Source organism: Cornus florida, unplaced genomic scaffold (genome assembly GCF_030987335.1).
Source record: "Cornus florida cultivar Cherokee Brave unplaced genomic scaffold, ASM3098733v1 CherokeeBrave_3.0.0_Hap2_Chr08, whole genome shotgun sequence".
In the NCBI taxonomy this organism is placed as follows: Eukaryota; Viridiplantae; Streptophyta; class Magnoliopsida; order Cornales; family Cornaceae; genus Cornus; species Cornus florida.
In genome coordinates, this window is record NW_026775578.1 from 21,289,712 (window position 1) to 21,314,869 (window position 25,158).

The 25,158-nt window shown below is 32.9% G+C and overlaps 1 protein-coding gene across 2 annotated transcripts; it reads right to left on the reverse strand.

The window, feature by feature from the left end:
- Positions 1-7,782: 7,782 nt before the first annotated feature.
- On the reverse strand, positions 7,783-17,524 carry LOC132270708 (uncharacterized aarF domain-containing protein kinase At5g05200, chloroplastic). Of its 2 annotated transcripts, XM_059771897.1 has the most exons (11): positions 17,334-17,524; positions 16,622-16,742; positions 16,137-16,279; positions 15,550-15,663; positions 14,586-14,774; positions 14,322-14,477; positions 13,102-13,367; positions 12,910-13,007; positions 9,797-9,975; positions 8,648-8,764; positions 7,783-8,139 (listed from the first exon to the last, which is right to left on the reverse strand). In XM_059771897.1, exons 1-11 carry the CDS (start codon positions 17,400-17,402, stop codon positions 7,957-7,959), a joined length of 1,635 nt encoding a protein of 544 aa, XP_059627880.1. In that variant the 5' UTR covers positions 17,403-17,524; the 3' UTR covers positions 7,783-7,956. The 2 variants fall into 2 exon arrangements, with proteins under 2 accessions (XP_059627880.1, XP_059627881.1); XM_059771898.1 differs by lacking the exons at positions 16,137-16,279; positions 16,622-16,742.
- Positions 17,525-25,158: the final 7,634 nt, after the last annotated feature.

The following is a 25,158-nucleotide window of genomic DNA, read 5'->3' on the forward strand; positions in this document are numbered from 1 at the left end:
ACCAGTAAAGTTTAATAAATAAAAATTTATAAAAACTCCCTCTTAAGTAAATATCCAAAAAAAAAAAAAAATTATCTCCCCCTTATCATCACATTTGTTCTCCCCCTTTTTGTAAAAATTTGACAAAGCATAAAAACTTAGAAATAGAGACAAATAAGAGAATCAGATAAAAGTTCCAAACATGTCGTTAAAGCATATACAAAAATATCCAAAATTAATGAACATGTTAAGAGAATGATGTCATGATGCATGAATAAAAGCATAAAAAGTCAGCATCATTATCTAACAAAAAGTCAGAAAATTCATCAACTCTAATCTCCACAAATATCCTCCTCAGCATCCTTATCTTTATCCCCGTATGAAAAGTCATCCCCATCATCATCTTCATCTTTATCCTCAGCTCTGATAGACAGATCTGGAGGTGCAGGCCTGTACACATCCTCATCGGGAACCCCGGACTGTTGTCCTCTTATCTGATTCGTCTGTAGTTTGAGATCTCGAATCTCAACCATCATCTTGTCAAACATAGAAGTTTGACACTGAAGTGGATGAGAATACTTGATGTTTGCATCTACTCTAGTGAAATTTCCTTTTGGAGGAAATAGTTGAGTAATTTCTGGAGCTTGTGACGAAACCTTATCAACACCTCTCCGAGCTTTTCTTGCATTTTCTCTAGTAGTTTTGTACTTATTCAAAGCACGAGGATCCAACTCAGTCATGACAGGCTGACGATACACTCTTGAAGATTTAACTTGAAGATTTCCATGATTATCATAGGAAAATGAGAAGAATAATTACGCAAGTTCTTGTTGTAATGAGCTATCATTAGCTGCACAATTGACGGTGCAAACTAAATGATCTCATTAACAGCAAGAAAATAAAGAACTTGTGCTCGCTCAAGATTAATCTCATATTTCTTTCCAAAATAACTAAGATTAGTCATGGCGAACAAATTGAAGAACGCCGCTTCATCTATCAGAAATCTCGCTGGAATACTGTCTTGATTCAGAGAAGAGTTCGGTACACAAATCTTTGAAACAATTCAGGAAAATCTGGACCCGTGATTGTCAAAGGCAGAGTCTGTCCTGTCAACTGTCAGCTGTCTAGAAGATCTAGGATAGCTTCAATATCCTTTTCATCCATCATGTAATCTTTCCCAAAAAGAGATACAATAAAGTATGAATCTTTGGTATCTCAAATATTCACATTGAAGTAGCGAACCATATCCGGACAATAAGTACTCTTTCCAAGCTTTGTGAAAAAGAACCACTTATAGGACTTAATGTAATCCATCAATTTTTGTCCAGTTGTGTCTTGAAGTTTTTGGAGATTAACATTCCTTTCTGACTTTATAGGACCATCCTTGTAGATAGAAAGGTAAGATTGCTATTCATTGTCATTATAGAAGTGTGACTCTTCAAATTCAATTCTGCCGGTGCTTGAAACAGACGGATAATTGATTGAAGTGTTTCTCGAAGCATGTGAACCACCTTGAGGTCTCTTGGGAGGTCTAGGTTGTGCAACTACTTTGCCTTTAGCTTCCTTAGACAATTTTGGAGCCATGTTCTTCACAAAATTCATCACTTTGAAGCTTGCAAACTCTCTTGAGAATTTTATCAAACACTTGGTGTGCAACCCTAAAAGTGTTTATAGAAAACTTTGTTTTGATCTTTAATCCTCCCAAAAATCAACAACAATGTAGATATCAACCCCAATTTCACTTTAGAAGCTTTAACTATCATCAACAATCAAGTTAAACCAATCCTTTAAGTGATCAATCCCAAACTCCATAACTTTCATTCAACCCCATTTTACAATTTTCAATCTCCACAATCTTCAAATTTTGTCTTCAATCTCATGTTTATCATGTAATGATCAAGTGTATTCCATGAATAAATGACAAAATATATGATATATTTGATGTGTATATATGTATAGGAGTGAGGTATGAAATGGAGAGAGTAAGGTACCATATAGAGAGAGAGAGAGTTGCAAAACAAAAAAGTAACAAGCAGGTAAAATACCCTTAGCCCACGGCCTTGAACAGGTTCAGCCCTCCTAAACCAGTTCAAGAAGGGCAGCGCACAATTGTGCATAAACCTTGAACCGGTTCAGCCCTATTGAACCGGTTCAAGTAAGGCAGTCAACATTGGCTTGGTCAATGGACATCCTTGAACCGGTTCAAGCCTGTGGAACCGGTTCAAGAGCCCCAATCTTGAAAAATAATGTCAAATTTTGAAAAAAAATCTTTTTCCAATTTTCTAGAAAATATTCTAACACATCGGTGATTAAAAAATAAAATAAAATATCTAAAAACCTAAAAATCAAAATTTTTTGAAATTTTCAAAAATTTTAATTTTTTTTAAAAAATATAAACAACAAATCACTAATCATTAAAATCATCCGGTCAACACACGATTCAAAACCCTTTCAGATAATTTTAAAAATATATCAGAGAACAAATATTTGACTCCACAGACTTTTCAAATAATTTCAAATCTCATAAACTAATCACAACATGAAATCAAACTTGCAAATTTTACAGAAAAATGTAAAAATTAATCTAGCAAGTTCATATGTGTGTGTAAAATCTAATCTAATCCAGCTTCAATTGAATTTCAACAGATCATTGTCTAAACCTTATTGATCGAAAAATATCAAAATAAAATTGTTTTGAGCAATTTTTCTAAGCAAAGTGGCTTTCACTCTAAAGAGTAGTCAGCAATTCTCCAACTCAACTTATCTCTGTTTTTAGCTTCAATTCATAGTCTAATGGGAGCTTTCGATCAAATCTCAATAGGCAGTTTTCTCCTTAGCAAAGTATTCAACAACTCAAAATTTTCTTTCGTTTTCAAGATGAATTTTTTTTTTTTCATTTTTTTTTTTATTTAAGCTCCTATTTTTTCCAAACAATAACCTTTATAGTTTTTGTGAACAATAAACCCCAGTCAACAGATCAAAAGATTTTCAACCAAATTTTTCTGAAATGGGCTAGTGCACAAAAATCTATGAACTTAAGAGATTTATATCAAAAAATCCCTTAATCAATGCAAATCATCTTTCATTGCATAAATTACAGATCAAGAATCTATTTTTATCTAAATTATCATGTGTCTCAATTTACATTCAAAGATAAATCATATATTCCTTAAAAGAATTTTCATATGTATATCAAGAAAAATATGATTAGAAACTCAAAACTTAAACCAAACCCTAACAAGTGATCCAATGGCAACAACATATTCATTTTAAACACAAGCCATGATCACTAACTGTTTTAGGAATCAGTTTAAAGGTGAAGTCCTTTTGGAACCTAGTTCCATGGACTCAACAGGCACAAAATTGATCAAATCAGTCTTTTTGATCCACACTGTCTTTACTCTCATTTCCTGAAATTCTCTTTCATTCTTTACATCTTTCTTAGGTAAATTTTCATCTTTAAAAAACATAGGTGTCACAAAATTCTTTTTATTTTTAGAAAACACCTTTTTCTTAGCTTGAACATTCTGAGAATGAATTTTCGAAGACTTTTTCTTTTTCCTTTAAAAACATGAGTGATGCTTATGTCCAGTTTTACAATAGAAAGTGCAATGCAATAGTTTAGGTATATAAGACATATTAGAATGCAATGAATCAGGCAAACATGGTTTAGACATATCAACAGGTTTAACAAAAATTGTTTTACCTTAACCACTAAAAGAACCTTTAACAAATCATAAACCAATTTTATCATTCACATCATTTCCCATGTTGATTATCTTTTTCAAACTATTTTGACTCATATTGAATCCTTTCAGTTTATCTTGTGCAGATTTCAATTCAATTTCAAGATAACCAAGCAAGACATTCCTTCAATGATTCAGCAATACTTACCATATCCTCAAGAATGATGATCTTCTTATCTTGCTCAGTGATGATAGAATCATTTTCAAAAGCTTTCCTTTTCCTTCATCAATCTGTTTCCTTAGATTTTTATTCTCTCTTTTTGCTTGGATAAGCTCCTTTGCTAGCTTATTGATTACATGTTTGACTTCCATGGTTTCTTTGACCATCTTCTTCAATCTTTCATCTTCCTTTTCAGCCTCTTGCACTTGTTCATCATGAACTTCATTGTCTTCACTATCTAAAATATCAGAGTCAGATAAAGTAACAACATGAGGACCTCTTTCAAGAAAAGTGACATAAAAAAAATCCTTAGTATTATCATGAGGAGAATCATTATCACTTAAAGTAGAATTTTCAAATATAGAAACTTTCATTACTTTTCCTTTATTCCTATCTTTTGTTCTTTCTTAGGACTAGGATAAACATTGGACGCTTGACCTTTGCCACTATAATTCCAGCATGTGAATTCAGTTTCTTTTGATTCTTCTACTTTCTTTTCATTAAACCTAAATTTTGACGTCTTATCAAAATTTTGAGGATTAGCCATATTGTCATTCCTTCTCCTCTGTTGTCTTGGGAATATCTGATTAAATTGCTTTGACAGAAAAGCAAAATCATCATCAGAGTTATCATCCATAGAATTCTCAACCTGTGTAAATTTTAAAGCAAGATTTTTCTCTTTCTGATTTAAATCAAAATTCTACATCTCAAAGGTTTTCAATAAACCTACAACCTCGTCAACTTTACAGGATGTTAAATCCCAATATTCAGTGATGATTTCAACCCTAATCTGAAATCTTTAGGTAACGACCTTAAGATTTTCTCACAGATTTTCTTATCACTAACCCTTTTTCCCAAGTGACGCAATTTAGAAATTATTTCAAAAAGACTAGAATAAAAATAAGAAAAAGATTCATCTTTTTTCATCACGATGTTTCCAAAGTTATGAGAAAGTATCTGAATTTTGAATAACTTCACTTTTGAAGCTCCTTCATGAGTAACCTGCAAAATATCCCAAACTTCTTTAGCAGTTTTACAATCAGAAATTCTATCATATTCAGATGGAACAACAGAATTAATAATTGCATATAAAGCTTTTCCATTAGCATCATTACGCTCAGTTTCAATAGCAGTAAAAGCAAAAACATCTTTTAAGACCTTGACTTCTTTACCATCCACAGTTTTATCTTCTGTAGGTGGTGAATAGCCAGATTCAACAATAACCAAAGTTTTACTACCTGAATTTTGCAAATAGGCTCTCATCTTTGATTTCCAAAAATTATAATTATCTCCTTCAAATAAAGGACCACGTTGGTTAGAACCACCTTTTTTCAATGCATAAGACATGATTAAAACAAATTTTTGAAATCAATCAAAACTTTCCTACAAGGATCAACTTAATTTGTAGATATTGGCTCTGATACCAATGTGTAAGTTGTACGTAGCGGAATATTTAGAAAGTTTTGAAATTTTAAAAACAGATCTTGTGTTTTTCTAACTTTTTTATTTTAGCAATTAATAAATTAATATTATGCAATATAAAATAAAGCAAAGTAAAAGTTAGAGATGACACCATGATTTTTAATGAGGAAACTCCAGTTGATAAAATACATCAACTGTTTGCATGGAAAACACCTCGTGGACTGTGCAGTCCAAAGTAAACCGATCCACTATGCTTGAAACAAAGTAAACTGAACTTTGATTCTGGCTCACACCCTATCATTCTATCGGTCGTATTCTTGAATTTGGAATGAAAAAAGGAGTCATGCTTCCTAGCACAGGACACAGAATAAGACCACTTAGATCGGAATAGCATTCACATAAATGACACCAATTGCTGACAATCCTCTGGCTTTGCAACTCCCTGACAACAACTTGACCTTAGGCTTATACTTGATCTTTGTAGAAGAGTAGCAGGTAGATCAGACAACACTCCTTGAATGCTCCAACCCTTTCAAAGTGTGATCGCTTTCACTTCTGTTCTTGAACTTCTGAATGCAATGTAGAAGTAGATCTGCTTTTGTCTGATCGATGTAGACACAACTGTATGATCACGATCAGGATTCGAACAACACGATACTAAAATCACTATGTGAATATGTGTGTGTTCTAGAAAGACAAACAGTTTAAGATTTTCTGAGACAAAAATCTTTCTAAGTCTTTTAAGAATAATAAATTGATAATGTAAAAGACGTGAATAAATCTATGTGTATGACAAGGTTTATATAGAGTTTAGAATGTCCTAATCCCTCTGAAAATATGGAAAAATTCGTACATAGGACTTGGTACAATTCTAGACTAATTAGGAAACAATTTTGAAATAGGAAATTGAAAGTTAGAAACTGATTAGGACTACTTGAACTAGTTCAGAGGGGCTGAACTAGTTCCAGATTGGCAAAAGTTTTTCGAAGCCAATCTTGAGCACCTTGAACCGGTTCAGACGGGCTGAACCTGTTCAAGTTTGGCATACTTGAAATCTTTGGTTCATTCAGCCTAAAAACATCCTACGATAAGTTCTGAAAAATATGGAAAGTGTAGAATGTGACCTACCCTGTTTAGAATCCTTCCTAATGCGTTGTTCTTACCTTATTTCTAATGATCTCAATTATGGTAACTTTGAACAACTTTTCATTCCGCAGTCGGAATTGTTTTGTTTCTGATAATTGTTAATTACAAAATAATATTTCACATATGACAACCAAGTTTAAAAGGGATTTTCTTTTTTAATTCAACTATAAGTATAAGTATGAAATATTTTGTAATAACCCTCGTATCCAGATTCTAAGACCTAGTTGACATATTTGAATGTATTATATAATATGCACCATATATTACATGTATATAAGTATTTGGAAGAAAAATAAATAAATAAATAAAATAAAATAAAATAAAATGCTAACAAAAATGACCTCACCAGCTTCATGAGTACGTAGTAAAAAAGGAGAAAAAGATAGAGAAATTAACTAATAAGTATACTTATGTGAGAAAAAGGAAAAAGGAAAAAGGAAAAAGGAAAAAAAGAAAAAACTAAACCAACTGATAAGCATGAGTGTAATAGGAATTTAAAATATAATTGTTCAATTTTAGCGAGAAATAATCTCAAAATTTTTCTTTTCATCAATGTGATTTTTGCCTTTTAAATTAATTTTTTAATTTTAAAAAATCGTAAGAATATAAGGCTTCTTTCCACAATTACTCTCCTTATTAGTTACGATTTTTATAATTATACATTTATGTGTCCTCAATCTTTATGAAAATTAAAGATATAAAATTTTAAAACAAAATTTCCTTTAACCTTTCCTTATCTGAATTATCTCTTCCCTTTTATTACCATCTCCTCAGTATTATCCTTTTTATATATACAAACACTCACACACGCATATAGGTTTCCAAATTGGATTTGAGTTGCCAAACACAAATTCTGATCGACTTGTTGCACCCAAACCCATGCCCCCCTAGTTATGGCTGTTGGAACTCAACTTTATGTTTATGGCCAATCCGTGGGAACTTCATTGAATGTCCCATTGCCCACACTAGAGAGCTTTAGCTGTGGAGACCCGGAATGGGAATCACAATTACCACCTCAGTTTGATTTGCCTAAATGTACCAGCGTTGAAGGTTATGCTGTTATAAACAATTTTCTGCTCCTTTCGGTTGTAGATTTCAATGGTATAATTTCCCGTAATGAATTTTTCTACTTGAATTTCTCTAATTCAAACTGCAACTGGGAAAAGTTGATCTTGTCAAAAGATGTATACTATCCCTTCTCTGGAAAGGCTGAGTTCATTGATGGTGTCATTTATTCCTGCAATGCAGCCTTGTCTGTATACCGGGTTGATTCATGTTCTGACGAGGAGGGTCTGTTTAATCGGAGGAAAGAAATCATCAAACAACCAATTTCTAGAATGGCATATACGGAGTATATTTATATCGAGAACATTTATTTTGTGCTGTTGCAATGAGTTTCTACAGAGTGTAATCTCTATCTGTAATATTTACACATAAAAGATGATTAAAAAAAAAAATAGCATCAGAAAATTACAATTCTGCTACTTTCATTGATAGCCACAATCATTGGTAAATGTTTCTCCCACTGCCGCTTCTTCGGTTTGAGACAATGGTAATCCTCTGGTCCTGAAGCATGTTCATGTTGGGAGCTAGCAAGCGTGTGTACCGATCAAAATACAGAAGCTGTTTCATGAGAAGCGCAAACTCTCGAGGAAATCTCAGGCCATATGATTCACTAACTCGAACCTATGGAACATAAAGAGAGCATAACATCAGAAACTAGCCTTACAATAGGAAGAGAGAAGAGAAATTATAACAGTTAGTTTACTGTTACCTACTAATCATCTCCATCTCTTGCATCTAATTTACTGACCTCGGATTACTCATTAGTCATGAACAATCAAAATATATATGAACACGAAGGTTAATAATAAATAATATCGCACAAATGATTTCTTGATTGCCTGTGCATAAAATACTGTCAGACTCCACGGATGCAGATCTAGAAGCGGCTAACAAACTTGAAGGCATCACTGATATCACCTAAAATTTGTCTACCAAAATTCCTTTTTTCATTAAGAAGGCCAGGAAAGGCAAACAGTGTTTGGTCTGCTCCATTAGCAACTAATAATGCGCCTATCACTAAAGTTCGTTTACTATTTATTGACTGACAATTGATCTTAGACCCTATGATGGCCTCACATACGTAAATGACTGCACTCGCACTTGAATGCTCAAGAATGGAACAACTTACCACATCAAGAAACAGTGCATTCATCTGCCTTTCATCAACAACTACATTAGCAGAGACTCTGGTGGCATTTGTACTTGCTTCCCTGGCTGTTGCAACAACAATTTCTGTATCCAAATCCTGCATCAAAGTAAGAAAAACCATTGATTCAGAAAATGTTGTACCGAGTCAATCAGATGTTAGCTCACAAACTCAGGGTCGACACAATAAGCCGATAGGTATGGGTATGGGTATGAGATATGTGTATATCGCACGTAACCAGATCAGACACCTAGATCCTTTAATTGTGATGATGGAAGAAGATAAAAACCTCAAATGTGAAATCCAACTAGCAAAGGAGGATTCCCTAATTCTGAAATAGATAAAATGCCCCCTCCTCCTCCTCCTCCTCCTCCTCCTCCTCCTTTCTTCTCTTTTTATTATTTTTATTTATTTATTTACTTTCTTATACCAAATTCCATTTTTCTTTCAATTATTATTAAGCATATTTTCAAATAATAGTAGCACCACCATACATTACTTCTATATAGCATATTAGGTGTTTTAGTGTGTGAGACGTTCCACATACATACCCATATCCAAGTTGTGGACACATTTCAAGCCGAACCTTCATATCCTAGAGATTTGGGATTCAGGGAAAACCAACACTTAGACACATACTGATAGCTAATACATGTAACCGAGTTCATGAAACAGCAATACCATTTATCTGCGGCTAATGATATCCTCCTATCGGTTCACTTTCTTTCTTATGAAGAAAGTGTGTTTATTTCTCTGAGAAAATAAACGAGCTTAAAACGATTCCCTTCTTCTAAACAAGATCCATACCTAATACTTCTACAACTTCAATTTCAGTCTAACAAGACAATTACCCACAAACTCGATATTTGGTCTGGTTGCATGGTCCATCATGAAGGGCTTAAAACCATCTCAAAATGTTATTTGAAAACTAGTACTCTGAGAACTTCCGAGTAACAATTGACTGGATAATAGTTAATTTCAGGAGTTCTCTATAATCAAAGAATAGTTCTTACACCAGAGAATCTTCTCAGTCTAGTTCACCAAACATGCTCAAGGCAGCATGGAAGAAGAGAATACTAATTAAATTTTCAATAGTCACCAAATCCTGCTATGATAAATTCTATTGCTTACCTGTATTGATGAAAATATTTTTTCCAAATCCCTTGCAAAGGCCTTAGTATCCACATTCTTGTTTGTGGCACCCATTTCAATCAAGGAAGATGCCATTGACTCGTATTCTTCAGTTGCAATTGATGCCAAAAATACTTCCATAGCTGCCCATGTTGTTGGGGAAATGCGTCCAACAATTCCTGCAATTCCAATTCATATTTAGTTTACATACCAAATTATATGCATGCAGGAATTCTGTACGATGATGGCAGTAATTGCACCTTATAATTCCATTAAGTCAAAAGACCTAGGTAGTGGTAGGCATTCCCACGAAACAAATCTTTGACATCAATCAATAACTGAGTAATCAAGCAATTTATTGCAATACCATAAGACAACTTAGTCGCAGTTAGGCAAACTAAACTAAACGCAAAAGATGACAACAGGCTCGGGCCTCCTTCAGAACCAAAATTTTTACACTCTTTTATTTCTCAAGCATTTTTGAAGGTACCTTTTACATTATAATTGCTTGAAAATTTCCTCTATAAAGCACTTTTAAACCGGGCAAACTATACAGAGTAATCACAATTATTCAAAGTGAGGAAAATAAATAGAAATTTCCAAGCATAGTCACAAATAGCAAGCATTCCAATCCACTCTTTTCTTTTTCCCAGTAAGCAACTTTGACTGTGTTGTGATTAGTGTCTTATTTTTAACAGGCTACGTGAATCTTATTTTTCCATTGCTCTCCATCTAAGGCCGTAACTTCAGTTAAACAACTTGTCATAATGTCTCAGGCTGAAGTTCGAGAAAAGGACGGGGATTGCGTAGGGCAATTCATAGGACCCTTATGAACATAATCTTGATAATATTTAGTATACTACTAAACCCAACTACTTGAGATTGGCTATATGAATCCTATTTTTATATTCCACTCTAAGTCATAACCTCAGTCAAACCACATTTTGTCATGTCCTCAGCAGGTCTCAAGTCAATAGAAAAAGAGGAGGATTGCGTTGGATAACTGATAGCCCATCGTCAGGACCTCTTATGAACATCAATCTCAATATATTACTTAAGTGAAAGGAAATTTTTGTAAAGGTTCTAATTTCATGAACACGGGACAGAATCTCGGATGTCTTAAAAATTACGTGTTCATAAAATGAGAATAAATGCAAATAGTAAAATGAAAGACTGTTAAAACGAGAAAAAATTTAAAAATGAAATGTAATGAGATAGTGGAAGTAGCATTTGAAAGATATGATAGTATGTAGTTTAGCTAAAGTTATTGACAGAGCAACTTGACAAAATAAAATACACATAGCCAAGTCTAATAGTTCGGAGAAAGATTTGTTGAACTGAGGTAGTAATTCTGAGTATTGCTACAACACAAGTCAAGTCTCTCCTGTAAATTGTTGAGTTGCAAGGTATAAACCTTAAATAACAAGTTATATTATTTCCTTTATTTTTACCGCATTAATGCATGGCCCCTATTCTATTTCCTTTGGTGCAAAAATTTAACTTGAGTACTTGACTAATTTCCATAAAGCACTTGCTATCACATGGATATCCAAGTATTTTTAACTATAAAAAGAAAATCTCATATTTAATAAATCAATTCTTTAATATACCACAATGTTTGAATTTTCTGCTCAAATCACAATAATTGTGCAACAATGTCGGTGTGAAAAATGTTGTACATTGACATTGGGATTTTATAGAAAATGCAGCAAGTCCATTTTATATTAATTCCTTTTAGACAAAATTGTAGAGAACTCCTAGGGTCAGTTTGGTGCAATGGAAAAGGGAGGAAAGGAAAGGGAAGGTGATGGAGGGTGATTAAAAGGGTGTGTTTGGCATAAATGGTGGGAAGGAAAGGGAAGGTGATGGATGGTTTTGGAAGGATAACTCAAGGCATGAATAGTAATTTTCTTAACCTCTCAAAAATGGGAGGAAATGAAAGGAAAGGGAAGGCTAGGGTTGATGTATTAGCTCTGATGCCAAAGTTACCCTTACACAAAATCAAGATTACACTTGATTTTAGGATTTAGTTTGCAAAACAAGAATTACAGACCTTGATTAGTTGATTTAGAAAAACAAATAAAACAAAACCCATACATACAAGTTAGAAGTTGCAGTGAGAGAGGGGGACAAGCTTGGAGAGTTGAGAGACAGCGGCTGAAGCTTGCGAATGGCGAACCCGAACTGGAACAGCGGGCGATGGAAACCGAAAGATATGGGTTTTGATTTTTTGAACAATCTGAAATGATATGCTGATATGGGTTTTGATTTTGTAGATTTTGTAGTTTCCAGTTGCAGAGAGAGAGAGAGAGGGCAAGTGTAGAGTTGAGAACAAGAATACAGATGGAGGCGGAGGCTGAAATGATTTGCCCTAAAAATATATATTTTTTATCAGATGGAGGTGGAGGTTGAAATGATTGCCCTAAAAATATATATATTTTTTATCAATATATAAGGCTGAAATGATTTGCCCTTAAAAGATATATTTTTTATCAATTTAATATGAAAGGGTATAATAGTAAATTTATATAAATAGTTTCCTTTCTTTTCTTTTCCCTTCTTTTCCCAAACATGATTATTATCCTTCCCTTTCTTTTCCTTCATTAATCAACCAAACACGATTGAGGGTTAAAATTATCCTTCCCTTCCCTTTCCCTCATAACTAATGTTATCCTTTCTCTTCATTCCCATTGTACCAAACATAGCCTTAGTGTGTGAAAACATATATCATCTCAATATAGCATCACTACATAGAAATGACATGAAGATGGTACTTTCTTTTTTGATTGTAAAGGCTGCACCTCTGCACATATCTTCTTATGCATATTGATAAAAACAACATAGTCAAAGTCCATAACAATGCAACAAACCAGCTGCACACAATATGTAGGAAAACTTAGCAGGCAAATTTAATCACCACCAAAAGTGGCACAGCTGTCATGATTGAATATTTAGTAAACAAACATGTGCATAAATCTCATTAACATTGTCGTTATTATAGCTGATGCATAATTAATGATAGATGATGAAAAATGTGGCAACTCAAAATCAAACTGGTAACTAACTAAACCATAAGTTGACTAACTTGAATCGATGCAAAATATAAATGATACCAAAATCGAGAAACCCAATGCGCCCATCACGAAGCAACCACAAATTGCCTGCATGTACATCTGCATGGAAGGTTTCACAAGCAAGCAAACTGCCAAACCTGCAAAGCATTTCACAGAGAAAATATTCTAAAAGTTGGATGAGTGAAATATCAATCAAACTTGTAAGCACGAGTGCAGATGATTGAGTCATACCACACATTAAGGGCGGTTATAAGACTGGCCTCTGGACTTGAAACAAGTGAGTTAATAGAGTCTAAGTCAGTAAGAGGAACTCCATAAAGCCTCTCCATTGTCAGAACGCGTTGGGTGCTGCACTGCCGGTACACTTTTGGAGCTGTAGCCTGCCTTGTCAGGCCCATGGCCTCTAAATATCTCCTAAAAGACTCAATATTTGCAGCCTCTTTATTAAAGTCAACTTCTTCAAGCATTGACTCCCTTATGTCTTTGACAATACCAACCTACTTAAGAAATGTGCGCATTATGAAAAAAACTTCAAGTAATCAACATAATACAATGCAAAGAATAGTTAATGATAGAGTATGTGTGACTGGTGACATTTATCTACACAATCTGTTGCAATCAAATGAAATAACAAGGGAAGGTAGAAGCAGAATTAGGAGCAAAAACCAAACAGGCCATCACTTCTTTGTAAGAATAAATTCCACTCTCTCCATATATATTGAAGTAAACCCAAGACAAGTATGTTCAAAAACTCTGTTTTGACTGGTTATCAATTAAAGCGTACAAAGAAGTGCTATTACGGAACAAAAACATATATAATAAAAAAGTTGTTGCTTGTTTGTACATGATCATCGTGTGAGCTAGTTCCGTCTTGTGTAACATGCTCTGCAAAATGCATGAAGTAGCACTTTTGACCACGAGTATGGGATGTGTTTAGACACTTATAGTCAGACATACACCTAACAATATATCCAATAATTCAAATTTATTATATTATAATAAATGAGAGTCTTTTATTATTTTCATTTACTTCAAAATGAGTAAAAATATTATTTTACGCAAGAAAAAAAAGGGCTAGCCAGTGCATGAGACTCCCGCCGGATATGTGGAGGGTCAAATGCACATAGCCTTACCTTAGCATGCAAATAGGCTATTTCCCGTTTTGAAACCGTGACCGCCAAGTCACAATGGAGCAACCTTACTGTTGCGCCAAGGTCCACCCATCATTGTACTCGAGAAAATAAAAGAAAATTATTAAATAACATGTTTACTTAATGTGTCCCGGCATGCTCTGGTTTGGGGATTTGATAAATCTGATGCCTAGGCACATACCCACGCTTGACACGCGTAACAAGACCATGTAATTGAAAAAATAAAAGAGTACGTGATTTCTATAAGACAAGTATTTGAATCATTTATCACATGCTTGATAAAAATTTACCACATCATACCAGAGATGCACGGTTCAGTTCAGGATTTAAGAACTCCAAAATGCGTGCAACAATGTACACAAAATTCAGATCTGCCACTAATATATCTTCTATTCCTGGTTTCAAGACCTTTATCACTACGTCCTCTTGGGAGCCTCTGAGCTTTGCACCATGAACCTGGAGATCATAATTTAGGATTCTATTCATTAATCATATTTTACGATTGCACTCTTTAACCATCAACATAAAAGCTTCTGGGGAAAAAATATATATATCATCACAAACCTGTGCTATTGAGGCTGAGGCAATTGGTGTTGGATCAACATACTCAAACACAGCATCTATTGGTCCCCCTAATTCCTCACGCAAGATTCTTTGAATCTCTTCAAAAGGAACTGTGGGAGCTCTGTCAAAACAGTACTGAAATTCCTGGACATATTCTGATGGAAATAATGTGGGTGCTGACGCTATGAACTATCCGGAAAAGAAGAAGAAGAAGAAGAAGAAGAAGAAGAATTATTAGTGGCGCATTTACATATAAACAGGATCAATAATTAAAAACTCAGCAAAGAATCACAGCATATCAAAATATAAAAGAAACTGATATGTGTTCAGCAGAGGAAGAAAATTATTGGATAACCATGCGAACAAGTAAAGCTCCATTTCAATAAATGGATTACCAAATTATGATGTTATAGTGTAGAAGTAAAACTCAAAATTTTACAACTTAAAAACTGATCATGAAGGGCCCGTTTGGCAATTGTTTTTACTTTGTGTTTTTTGCTTTTACTAGTGTACTGTAACGAAGCAAAAGCACAAAGCATATGTGCTAACGTTTGCTGTCATTTGAATTGTACCGAAGCGCTCCCGAAAAGGAGGCCAAAATCGGAAGCATAAAAATGATGTTTTTGGTTGCTTCCGCACAGTAGCAAAAGCGCTGTTAAAAAAAAAATTCTAAAATGACATTTTGTAACTAACCATTTAACTTTTCAAACTTGCAACACTTTTTACCAAATATGTTTTCATGTTTTTGCTTCCAAAAAACTTGCAACAGATTTACCATACCAAACAAGTTTCGGAATAGTGTTGAACACACTCTAGAGCAGAAACACGGCTTCTGCTTCGGGTCAAAGTAAAAACATGAAACAAAAGCGGTTGCCAAACGGGCCCTAAACAATCAAGGATTCATTTTTGCTTGCTATCAGAGGTTTGCAATTGTAATAGAAACCCAGGAAAAGTAATTCCCTACCTGACCTAATTTGATGTAGGTTGCACCCATGCGTTCAAACAATCTTCTAAGATAAAGGGGGGAAAGTAATCCGAGCTGCATCTGAGATGGTAATCCGGCGGATGAATTTGTTGACTACAGAATAATGAAAGGAGTTAAGAGATCTGTGTAAATCACATGGTTTATTTACAAAATAATATTATATTAGAACAATGTAAAAAGAATTTGATCAAATCCATTTATGACAAAAACAATTGTTTACCATGTATTACAACACCTAACAAAGTGAATAAATGCACAGGACCTTTCCAATTACTCTATGAGTACACACGAATTCAGTCAACCATTGGAACCCAGAGAAAACTAACTCTAGTTTGATGTTTTGGTCCGTTAATTGAGAACTGGAATGAGCTTCCATGATAACAAGGTAAAATTGCCAAATAATGCAACAATGCTCACAAGAAACAATAAAAAGCATTCGTTACTACTCACACGCTCACAAAATCAACAGATACGTATGGAAAAGGAACATGTTTACAACATAAAATAACAAAAATTCAAAACGCACAATCAAAAAATATAAAATAAAAATCTGAAATGCAGTTAACCTTTGATACATCTGCAAGCCACTCACTGCCTACCCCAATAACTGCTTGGATACCTTGAGCTAGCCTAATGGCTCCACGAGGACCAGTATTTATAGATGTCTGGACTATATCCTCGACTAGTTTGGGCAAGTTTTCCATGCTGTCTGTAGGAAGACATAATATTCAGAAGCTTCAACATGCAGATTGAGCAGCATTCGTGCAATGGTCAAGGATTATTTATTAGTAAAAATAGTATGGGTTTTCCTACAATATTTCCAAAGGAGTAAATACAGACATAAAACAAAAACAAAAACAAAAAAAGGGGGTAAACTAACAAACACATGAATTTCTTGTACTAAACTTTCTCATATGTTTTTATCTAATATTTACTGTTTTATTGGGACAAATTCTAAACTAAGTTACTCAATGCCTGCCATATCTAAAAGTTCATCTATAAAGCTCAGAATAACATCCCAAACAAACAAAAAAGATACAATTTTTGAGACCTTGAAGACGAGAAGTAAAACGATCCTCAGCCTGCGAGTATCGAGCAAAAAGAGTCAACCCATTGGATTGACAGCTGAGCCTACTCCGTCTACTTGATATACTACCACTTGTTGCAGGCCACTGTAACCAGAAATCACAAATTAATTCCTTCATGATGCCGTATATATGTGCATGCATGTGTGTTGTGCAACCAGAACAAATTGAACACAAAATTAAAATCAAATATAGAAGGCTAGTATGCAAATGCACTGATACGCACCATCAACAACAAGGCATTTCAGTAGTAAAAAATAGAACAAGCTTTTACAACTGAAATCGAATAATACATAATAAAACCAGAGTACATGCACTGATATCGAAATCGAGTAGTGCGAGCAATAGATTTCAACAAGCATACTTGTTAAACCAGAGGAATTGATACTCAAAGAAAAAGAAGCCCCATCATTAAAGCAGAATTCGAGCTATATATATACAATTAAAGCAGAATTCAAGCAATATATATATATAGAAGGAAATAATATTCTTGAAACAGAACCATACACAGTAATTAAAACTACAAGAAAATAAAAATGGATTGGAAGAGGGGAAAATAGTATTTCGCATGAAATTAAGAAAGGAATTGAAGGTTAAATTGACTGGGACTGAAAGAATTTACAGGAAAAGAAAAAAAAAAAAAGGGAGGAAGGAGGAGGGGCAAAATTGGAAGCATACCCGAGGATGATGGACTAGAGGTAATCGACCATGAGCTACGCCTCTGAACGCCGATACAACCATCGTCATTACTACTCTCAGCTCACTCGCTTCACTGCTCAACTCTAACAACACAAATCTTTTTACAGAATCAAAAAATGTGATTAGACATGAAGGGGGAAATAAGAAACCGTATATATAGATAGATACACACAACTGTGTGTATATATATGTGTGTATTTTCTTTTTTCTGACGGAAGTTCCTCTATTTTTGTCATTTTTTATTTTTATTTTTATTGTTTTACACGGGAGGGTGTAATTCACTGTGATGTTACCCATGGCAGACATCTGTCGAAGCCAACAACGCAAAACACGACGGGTAATTTGAAGGGAAAAGGGCAAAAGAATAGACTAATTTGAGACGACGACGTTTTGTATAGCAATAGCCAATAGAACAAATATGTTCGGCCAAAAAAAATTCAAAAATATCTTCAAATTAAAACGTGTCAAAGAAGTGCCCACGTGGCTTACACGAGTGCAAGGAGGCCCAACGATTTTTTTTCTTTTCGGAAATTAATGAGAGAAGAACGATTGCCAACGGCTTATTTGCAATTCTTTTAATTGAGGTGTTTAAGTTCTGATGCATTTTTAATCTTACTTTCACTCTAACTTGATTTTCTAACTTTATTATTTTCATACTTCCACTCTGTGTGACTTGGTTTAAGAGTTACGTAAGATTGTTTGTTTAAGCTACATATTAGATTATTACAATATTTTTTAAACGAGTACAATTCTCACGTTTGGGGTGTTTTCAGCAAGCTTTTACTCGGCATTTTTTTTTATTTGAAAAATTCTTTAGCCTCCGGTTTGTTACTTTCGCACCCGCTTTCATATGTTCCCGTTTACGCGTTGACCATGCTGGAAATGGTGCAGTGGGCCCGTTCGATTATTCTAGTAGCTGCAGGAAGTCCAAATATTATATGGGCCTATTTTGTTGTCTCCTCCATCCGAATTGCCATTACTAAGCCTGGCCCAAAGGTGGCTCCTATGCCTTCTTTAACTTTCTTTGTTCCAGTTGTATCCGTGTGGATATGTGTTTCTTTATTCAAGATTATTGTAAGCCGAAAATATAGGGGGCACTTTCTATATTTCTATAAATATATATATATATATACATAAAATATTAGAGGGAGAAATTCAGGAGGCATGTGCCCCTTGGCCCTTAACTCTCTCCATCCCTACACGCGCGCATGTGTGTGTGTCTATATTACTTCAATGAGATTGGAACCTTGAAGGGACACAACTTGCATGATATTGTGGCCTTTTTGCATAATTAAGCGGTCTCTATGTCCTCTTTCTTAGTCATTTTATGGCGCTCTTGTAATATATACAATGACAAAATTACCCTTTTAATAAGCTCAACTTAAGAGTTTGTAGAATATGGATACATGAATTGTTATATGTGGAGTCTTCATTAATAGAGATACTAAATGGTAAATACCTCTCGGTGTGAAAAAGATTTCGTATTTTAGTATTGAGGTACAAAAATTACCGGGCATACTTGATTTACAACCCACAAAAACACTTTTCTGATTTTAGAGAACCAATAATAGAAAACTGTATAAAAAACCTTTATGGTTCTGTTTTTTTAAAAAAAAAAATTATTTTCGATTTGAATACTTTCTAAAATAATTTTTTGTTTTTCAGTTATTGAGAATTATTTTCAAAATTGTAAATCAAGCCCATGATACTCTGACCAATGATAAATTATTTGTTTCTTATTATCAAAAGATAAGATCAGTTGGGATATTACATGGTAGGTAGTTGGAGTATTATATATATATATATATAAAATACTCCAATTCATATATATATATTCCATTAATTAGGAATTTGTTGGGTGTGACAGCCTTTTGTTTGAACTAAATGTCGTACACATTGGTCATGAATCTCATGATTGACTTTGGTGGAGTTGGGATTTCGTTGTGGTCACGTGAAGCCAATTTCAAGGACACGGTAATGAAAATCAGCATTCCAGAATTTCCAAGAAGCTAGTGGAGACAAACATGACCTAATTTTAGAGAGATTCGTTGCATGGTTGCGTGCATGTATTTGACCTCACTGCACATACTTTCAAATTTTTTATTGATTTGGTCTTCGTCAATTGTAACTCCTCTATTTCTATATGTGCGATTCATTGGCTTGTGCATGCATTGTACTTCAATTTCCATGTACTTTAAACTTTTTTATTTGGTCTTGTCACTCCTCTATGTCATCATTTAATTATGTTTTTTTTTGTTTTCGTTCCCTTTCACATAACCATGTGGTAAAATGAATGAAATATTTTAAAATGCTACAAACCTTCCATAACGATACAAACTTTTTTTTTTTTAGCACTTTAATTGGTGAAATTTTAATTATAGTGACAAAATTTATAAATAAACTTTAATTGGTGAAATTTACAGTTACAATAGTACTATTTATCATTTAGCAATAATTTTTTTAGATAAAGGTGGTGAAAATTCTGGATGCCCTTTGAAAAACCTATAATGTGAAGGATTTTGATTTCAATTGAATCTACCCTAGAAGAATCTTTCTAATAATCTAATATTTAGATAAATTCCAAGATGTTGGCTCAATTGATAAGGTCATTTGTCGTGGTACTTCATAAAACATCAAGCACAAGGTTTGTCTTTCATTGAATGTAAACAATTTTTTGAGAGCCATAACTTCGGGGTAAAAATTGTGAGTTACCAATGGGTCCATTCGGATCAAATGTGAGATAAATGACTCTTATTACATTCTCGCCCATTCAAACTCGCATGTCTCGTTGTGGCTCGAGCCACTCTGCTTACTCGGACGCCCTTCGGATCGGACGCTTAGCGTGACACCGGATTAAGAACTGGGTCTGACTATAATACTAATGATAAATGGTGAGCACTTATCCATTTACTTAAAAACTCAAACTATTAGATAATGCTGCATACTCATTCATTTATACCTCATTATTTTTTTATCTGAATTCGATGCCGGACAAATAACTTTCCAACGTGTGTAGAGAAAGAAAAGTGCAATGAGAGGGAAATAGTGGAATCGTTGGGAGTGTTTGGAGAGAGAAGCAAATCTTTGACAAAAGTTCCCAAGCACTCTCAAGGGAACCACCATACGTCACAATTCTTGATTAATTCAATCATGGAATATATATCGGAGATTCATGCCCATCGATACCATATGTTATGTGTGAGTGTGACATTACTAGAAGTTCTAGTCTACAACTAATGTACATGAATCAATAATCAATAATTCCCCAATTATTTTATGTCTACTTTTGTTAACAGAATATTTCCCCAATTATTTTATTTTTACTTTTGTTAACAGAATATTCCCCAATTATTTTATGTTTACTTTTGTTAACAGAATATTTCCCCAATTATTCAACTTCTGTCAAGAACACAGCATAGTAAAATAATCAAATTTTCTTTTGTCGTAGTTACTTTTTCTCGGCCGAAAAGTAAAAGTAACGAGAGATTGAGAGAATCTAATATACATGATTAGGGAGATTCTTTAAGTGCTATTTTTGAACTGTTTAGTTAATTTGCTTTATTTTTGAAGTTCAATGTAATGGGTTCTTGATAATGCTTTCAATAAATTTGTATGCATGGTGTGAAAGTGAATGGAACAGATGAAAAAAATAAAAATACAAAAAATGATAAAAGAAAGTTCATAGCTGTAGAAACAAGGAAGAGGGCTATACTGTCATTTTATTTCAAAAATAAATGGAGTTAGAGCAAGATAATATTGGATCGCGAATAGCAGTTTCATATCAGTACAGTTAATTGGTCATTTTTTACAGTATTTATTTATTTTAATTATGAAGTACTAGTATTTCTTTTCTCCCACATTTTTAAGAGAAGCACACAAATGCAAACAAACTAATTATAATATATGCTGCTGCATTATATGTATTTATAATAATAATAAATAAATAAAACCTAAATCATAAAAAAACTAATACTAAAAAATAAGCCTATAAATAATAAAATAAGAAACAAAATCAATAAAAATTACTAGATATAAAAATTGAGAACATTTTGAGTATGTTTAGATCACGAACAAAAACTCTAAAATAATGAATAAGTTTGGACTCTGTTTTGATGCCTTAAATGATAGAATTTGACTGAAAAATAGATTATGTCACATCAAAATTATGAGTACCGTTCGTTAGACCAATTTCAATCGAGAAATTTTCTTCCGGGTAAAAAGACCAACTTGCCTTTGATAAAAAAATTTATTATCAGATCCGTTTTGTCTTGTGGCAGTCCAAACACTCAATATAGTCATCACGATCACTTCAACATCAAATATAGTAACCATTTTAAATCCTGTCGCTCAAGTAGCATGAAAGTATCGACAGGCCTTTCAAGTCCAAGGCCCTCCTCATGTTTATCCAATGTGAGATCATCGTCGTCACACCTGGCCACATCTACCTTTATTTGAGCATTCAATGTGGCGTCTATATGAAAACTTGTAGGCCACTAGTCCCTTCAAATATATATATATATATCTGTCTCTCTCGGAAAAGTTAAATTGACCAATATTGTACTATATAAGAGTGTTTTTTGTAATCACAAGTAGAGTGATGACTGACTCTTATTTTATGTATGTATTTGTGTGTACATAATATATATATAATATATTTTGACACCTATAACACATCCAATGCAATTTCAAAGGAAGCATCTGACAACCACAGTCCCGTCCTATATATTATTTGTAAAATTAACGAAGTTATTGTATATATATAATCAGTTTAATTAAGAGAGAGTGATAGACAAGTTGGGTTTGATAATATAGTTTAAAAACCAAAATTGTGGATGTTTAGTTAAGGTCTAACACTTTTTGGATTTATTGTGATGCATTTTATTTTTATATATGCATATGTTCCAATGCAACTTGTCTTTTATAGAATTCTCATGCATCAAAATATATAAAAAAAAACACTCTTCCTCGTTTGTTTTAAGCAGCAAGTGGGAGGTAGATTATTTCATGTGTCATGTTCGCTTTTTCTAATCCAATGAAGATTGAAGCACATGTACGTGCAGCTCATTCATCCATTAATGCTTTGGATCCACACAGATCGACCAGTATATATATATATATATATAGTACATGTCTGTGCTACGTAACTATGTTATAAAATCAAACTTGAAGGGTGTTTTTTTTTTAAAAAAAAAAAAAATTAACAAGTATATATATATATATATTTACGTGATTCACTCAAAGTCTAGAAACCGTCTGCTGAGTTACGAGAATTTTACTATAATGAAAAAGCAAAATATAGAGTTCAAAATGAATCACCATTGCTCTCATAAAAAATTAAAAAAAAAAATACAAAAGAAAAGAAAAGAGATATATATATTTTTTAATCATGAAGACCCTTAAAGCCGGACTTTTTAGCATTCGAAAAACATTACCACCCCTAACTCCACATGAATCATACACACATTATATGTCACTGTGACTCGAATTCTCAGCCACAGATTAAGAAAGAAAAATAAAATTACTAATTAACCCTCTCTTATTTTGTATGTTTCATCCAATGAGAATGATGGCATTGTAGATTCAACAAATTTAATGGGCAAAGATTGTCATAGGCAATGATTTGTGTTTTACAGGACACGCCAATTGTCACATGTCGCATAAAAACTTTGTCTTGTTGGATGACAGAAGCGCACAATAAGACGAGCACACAATGACACTCATCTTATTTAAACAAAAATAATAATAATAATAATATAAAAGAGTAATTAATTCGTACGGTAAGATTCTCATGCATCAAAATATATAAATAAAAACTCTTCCCAATGTTCATGGTTTCATGCATGTTCGCTTTTTCTAATTGAAGGAAGATAACTTTTTGGCTATTCAAAACTTATTTGAAGCACATGTACACGCAGCTCAAACATATTTATTCTATGTATATAATTTTTCATTCATCCATTAATGCTTTGGATCCACACAGATCGACCAGTACAATATATATATATATGTAAATCTTTCTGCTAGTTGTCTGTGCTATGTACCTTATTTTGAAAACTAACAAAAAAAAAAAAATATATATATATATATATATATATAAATATATTTACGTGATTCACTCAAAGTTTAAAAAGTTTAGAAATTGTCTGTTGAGTTGCGAAAATTTTCTTATATTGAAAGAGGAAAATATGGAGTTCAAAATGAATAATCATTACTCTCATTATAAAATATATAAAAAAGGGTAAATTTTTTTTTTTTTAAATTATGAGAACACTCAAGATCTGACTTTTTACCATTCGGAAATACCGTAACCCGAACTCCACACGAATCATCCATTCATTATATGGTTTGTGTTTACAGCACTCGGCAATTATTACTCGTGGCATACCAACTTTGTCTTGTCGGATGATAGAAGCACATAATGACACTCATCTCATTTAAACAAAAAATATATATATAATAAAAAAGAGGAATTCGTACAGTAAGATTCTTGCACAATAAATATATAGGAAGTGTACTATATATATATATATAATAGTATAAAGGAGAAGATTAGAAATAAATATATAAAAAATATTATAAAGGAAAAGATTAGAGATAAAAAGTGTACATGTGGAGGAGAACAATATTAGAAAGGAAAAGATTAGTGCTGAAAAGTGAAATTTGACATGCGTTGTTTTCCACGAGAACCATGCCTATGTACAGTGCACCAGCAAATTCATATAAATTTAGAATTTCTTTATTAAGTTTTTTTTTTTTTTCATTACACATTTTTAATTCAAAATGGATACATGCAACACTATCATTGTGCTAGGCTTTTTTTTTTTTTTTCCTAGTAAGGTGGCAAATATGATTTTTTTTTAAAGAATATGATTATGATTTCAACAACACTTATCTAGGTCTTTACATATGTGAATGAATCTTTCCCTTCTATTTTATATGACATAATATTAATTATTAGATCACAAACAAAAATAAATAAGAAAATAAGATTGTGTTTGGCAATTATTTTTGTTTCGTGTTTTTTATTGTTACAGATGGTATATTGTAGCGAAGCAAAACATTGAAACGTGTTTGATAATGTTATGATTTGAATAGCACGTGTGTTTATGAAAAAAATGCCAAAACTAAAGACACGAAATTGATTTGTTGTTTCTGCACTATAACAATAGTACTGTAGCTATAAACAATAACCAAAAAAACAAAACAAAACAAAAAAAAAAAAAAAACTCTTAAATTTTTTAAACTAACCATTTTATTTTACAAACTTGCAATATTTGTTTTATTAAATATGTTTAGTATTTACTTTAAAAAATTTATAACAAATTTTACAAACATGTTTAGAATCATTATTAAACACATTCTATAAGAAAAATGTAATTTTTATGGGAGACGATATCCACACTCCATTCTAACCTAACCTTTACAAGTAAATAATGACTACTTTTTAAATGACACAATTGCCCTTTCATATTTTATCTTCTTATCTCTAATATTTAGAATTTTAACTATCTTTTGACAACACAAATAAATTTGAATAATTTTTTTGTAAAGGACCCAAAAAAAATAAAATTTTGTTATGTTGAATAAATTGCCTCTTTTGGCCCGATAAAAAAATAAAAAGTAACCATTTAAAAAATTATCTCTTTTGACATGAAGAAAAAAAAAACCCCAAAAAATATATTTATTGAAAAAATTATCTCTATTGTCAAGATCCTAAAAAAATAATAATAATAAAAAGTACAAAAGGAAGATGATTAAAAAAAATTATCTCTATTTAATAAATTATCTCTTTTGATAAGACAAA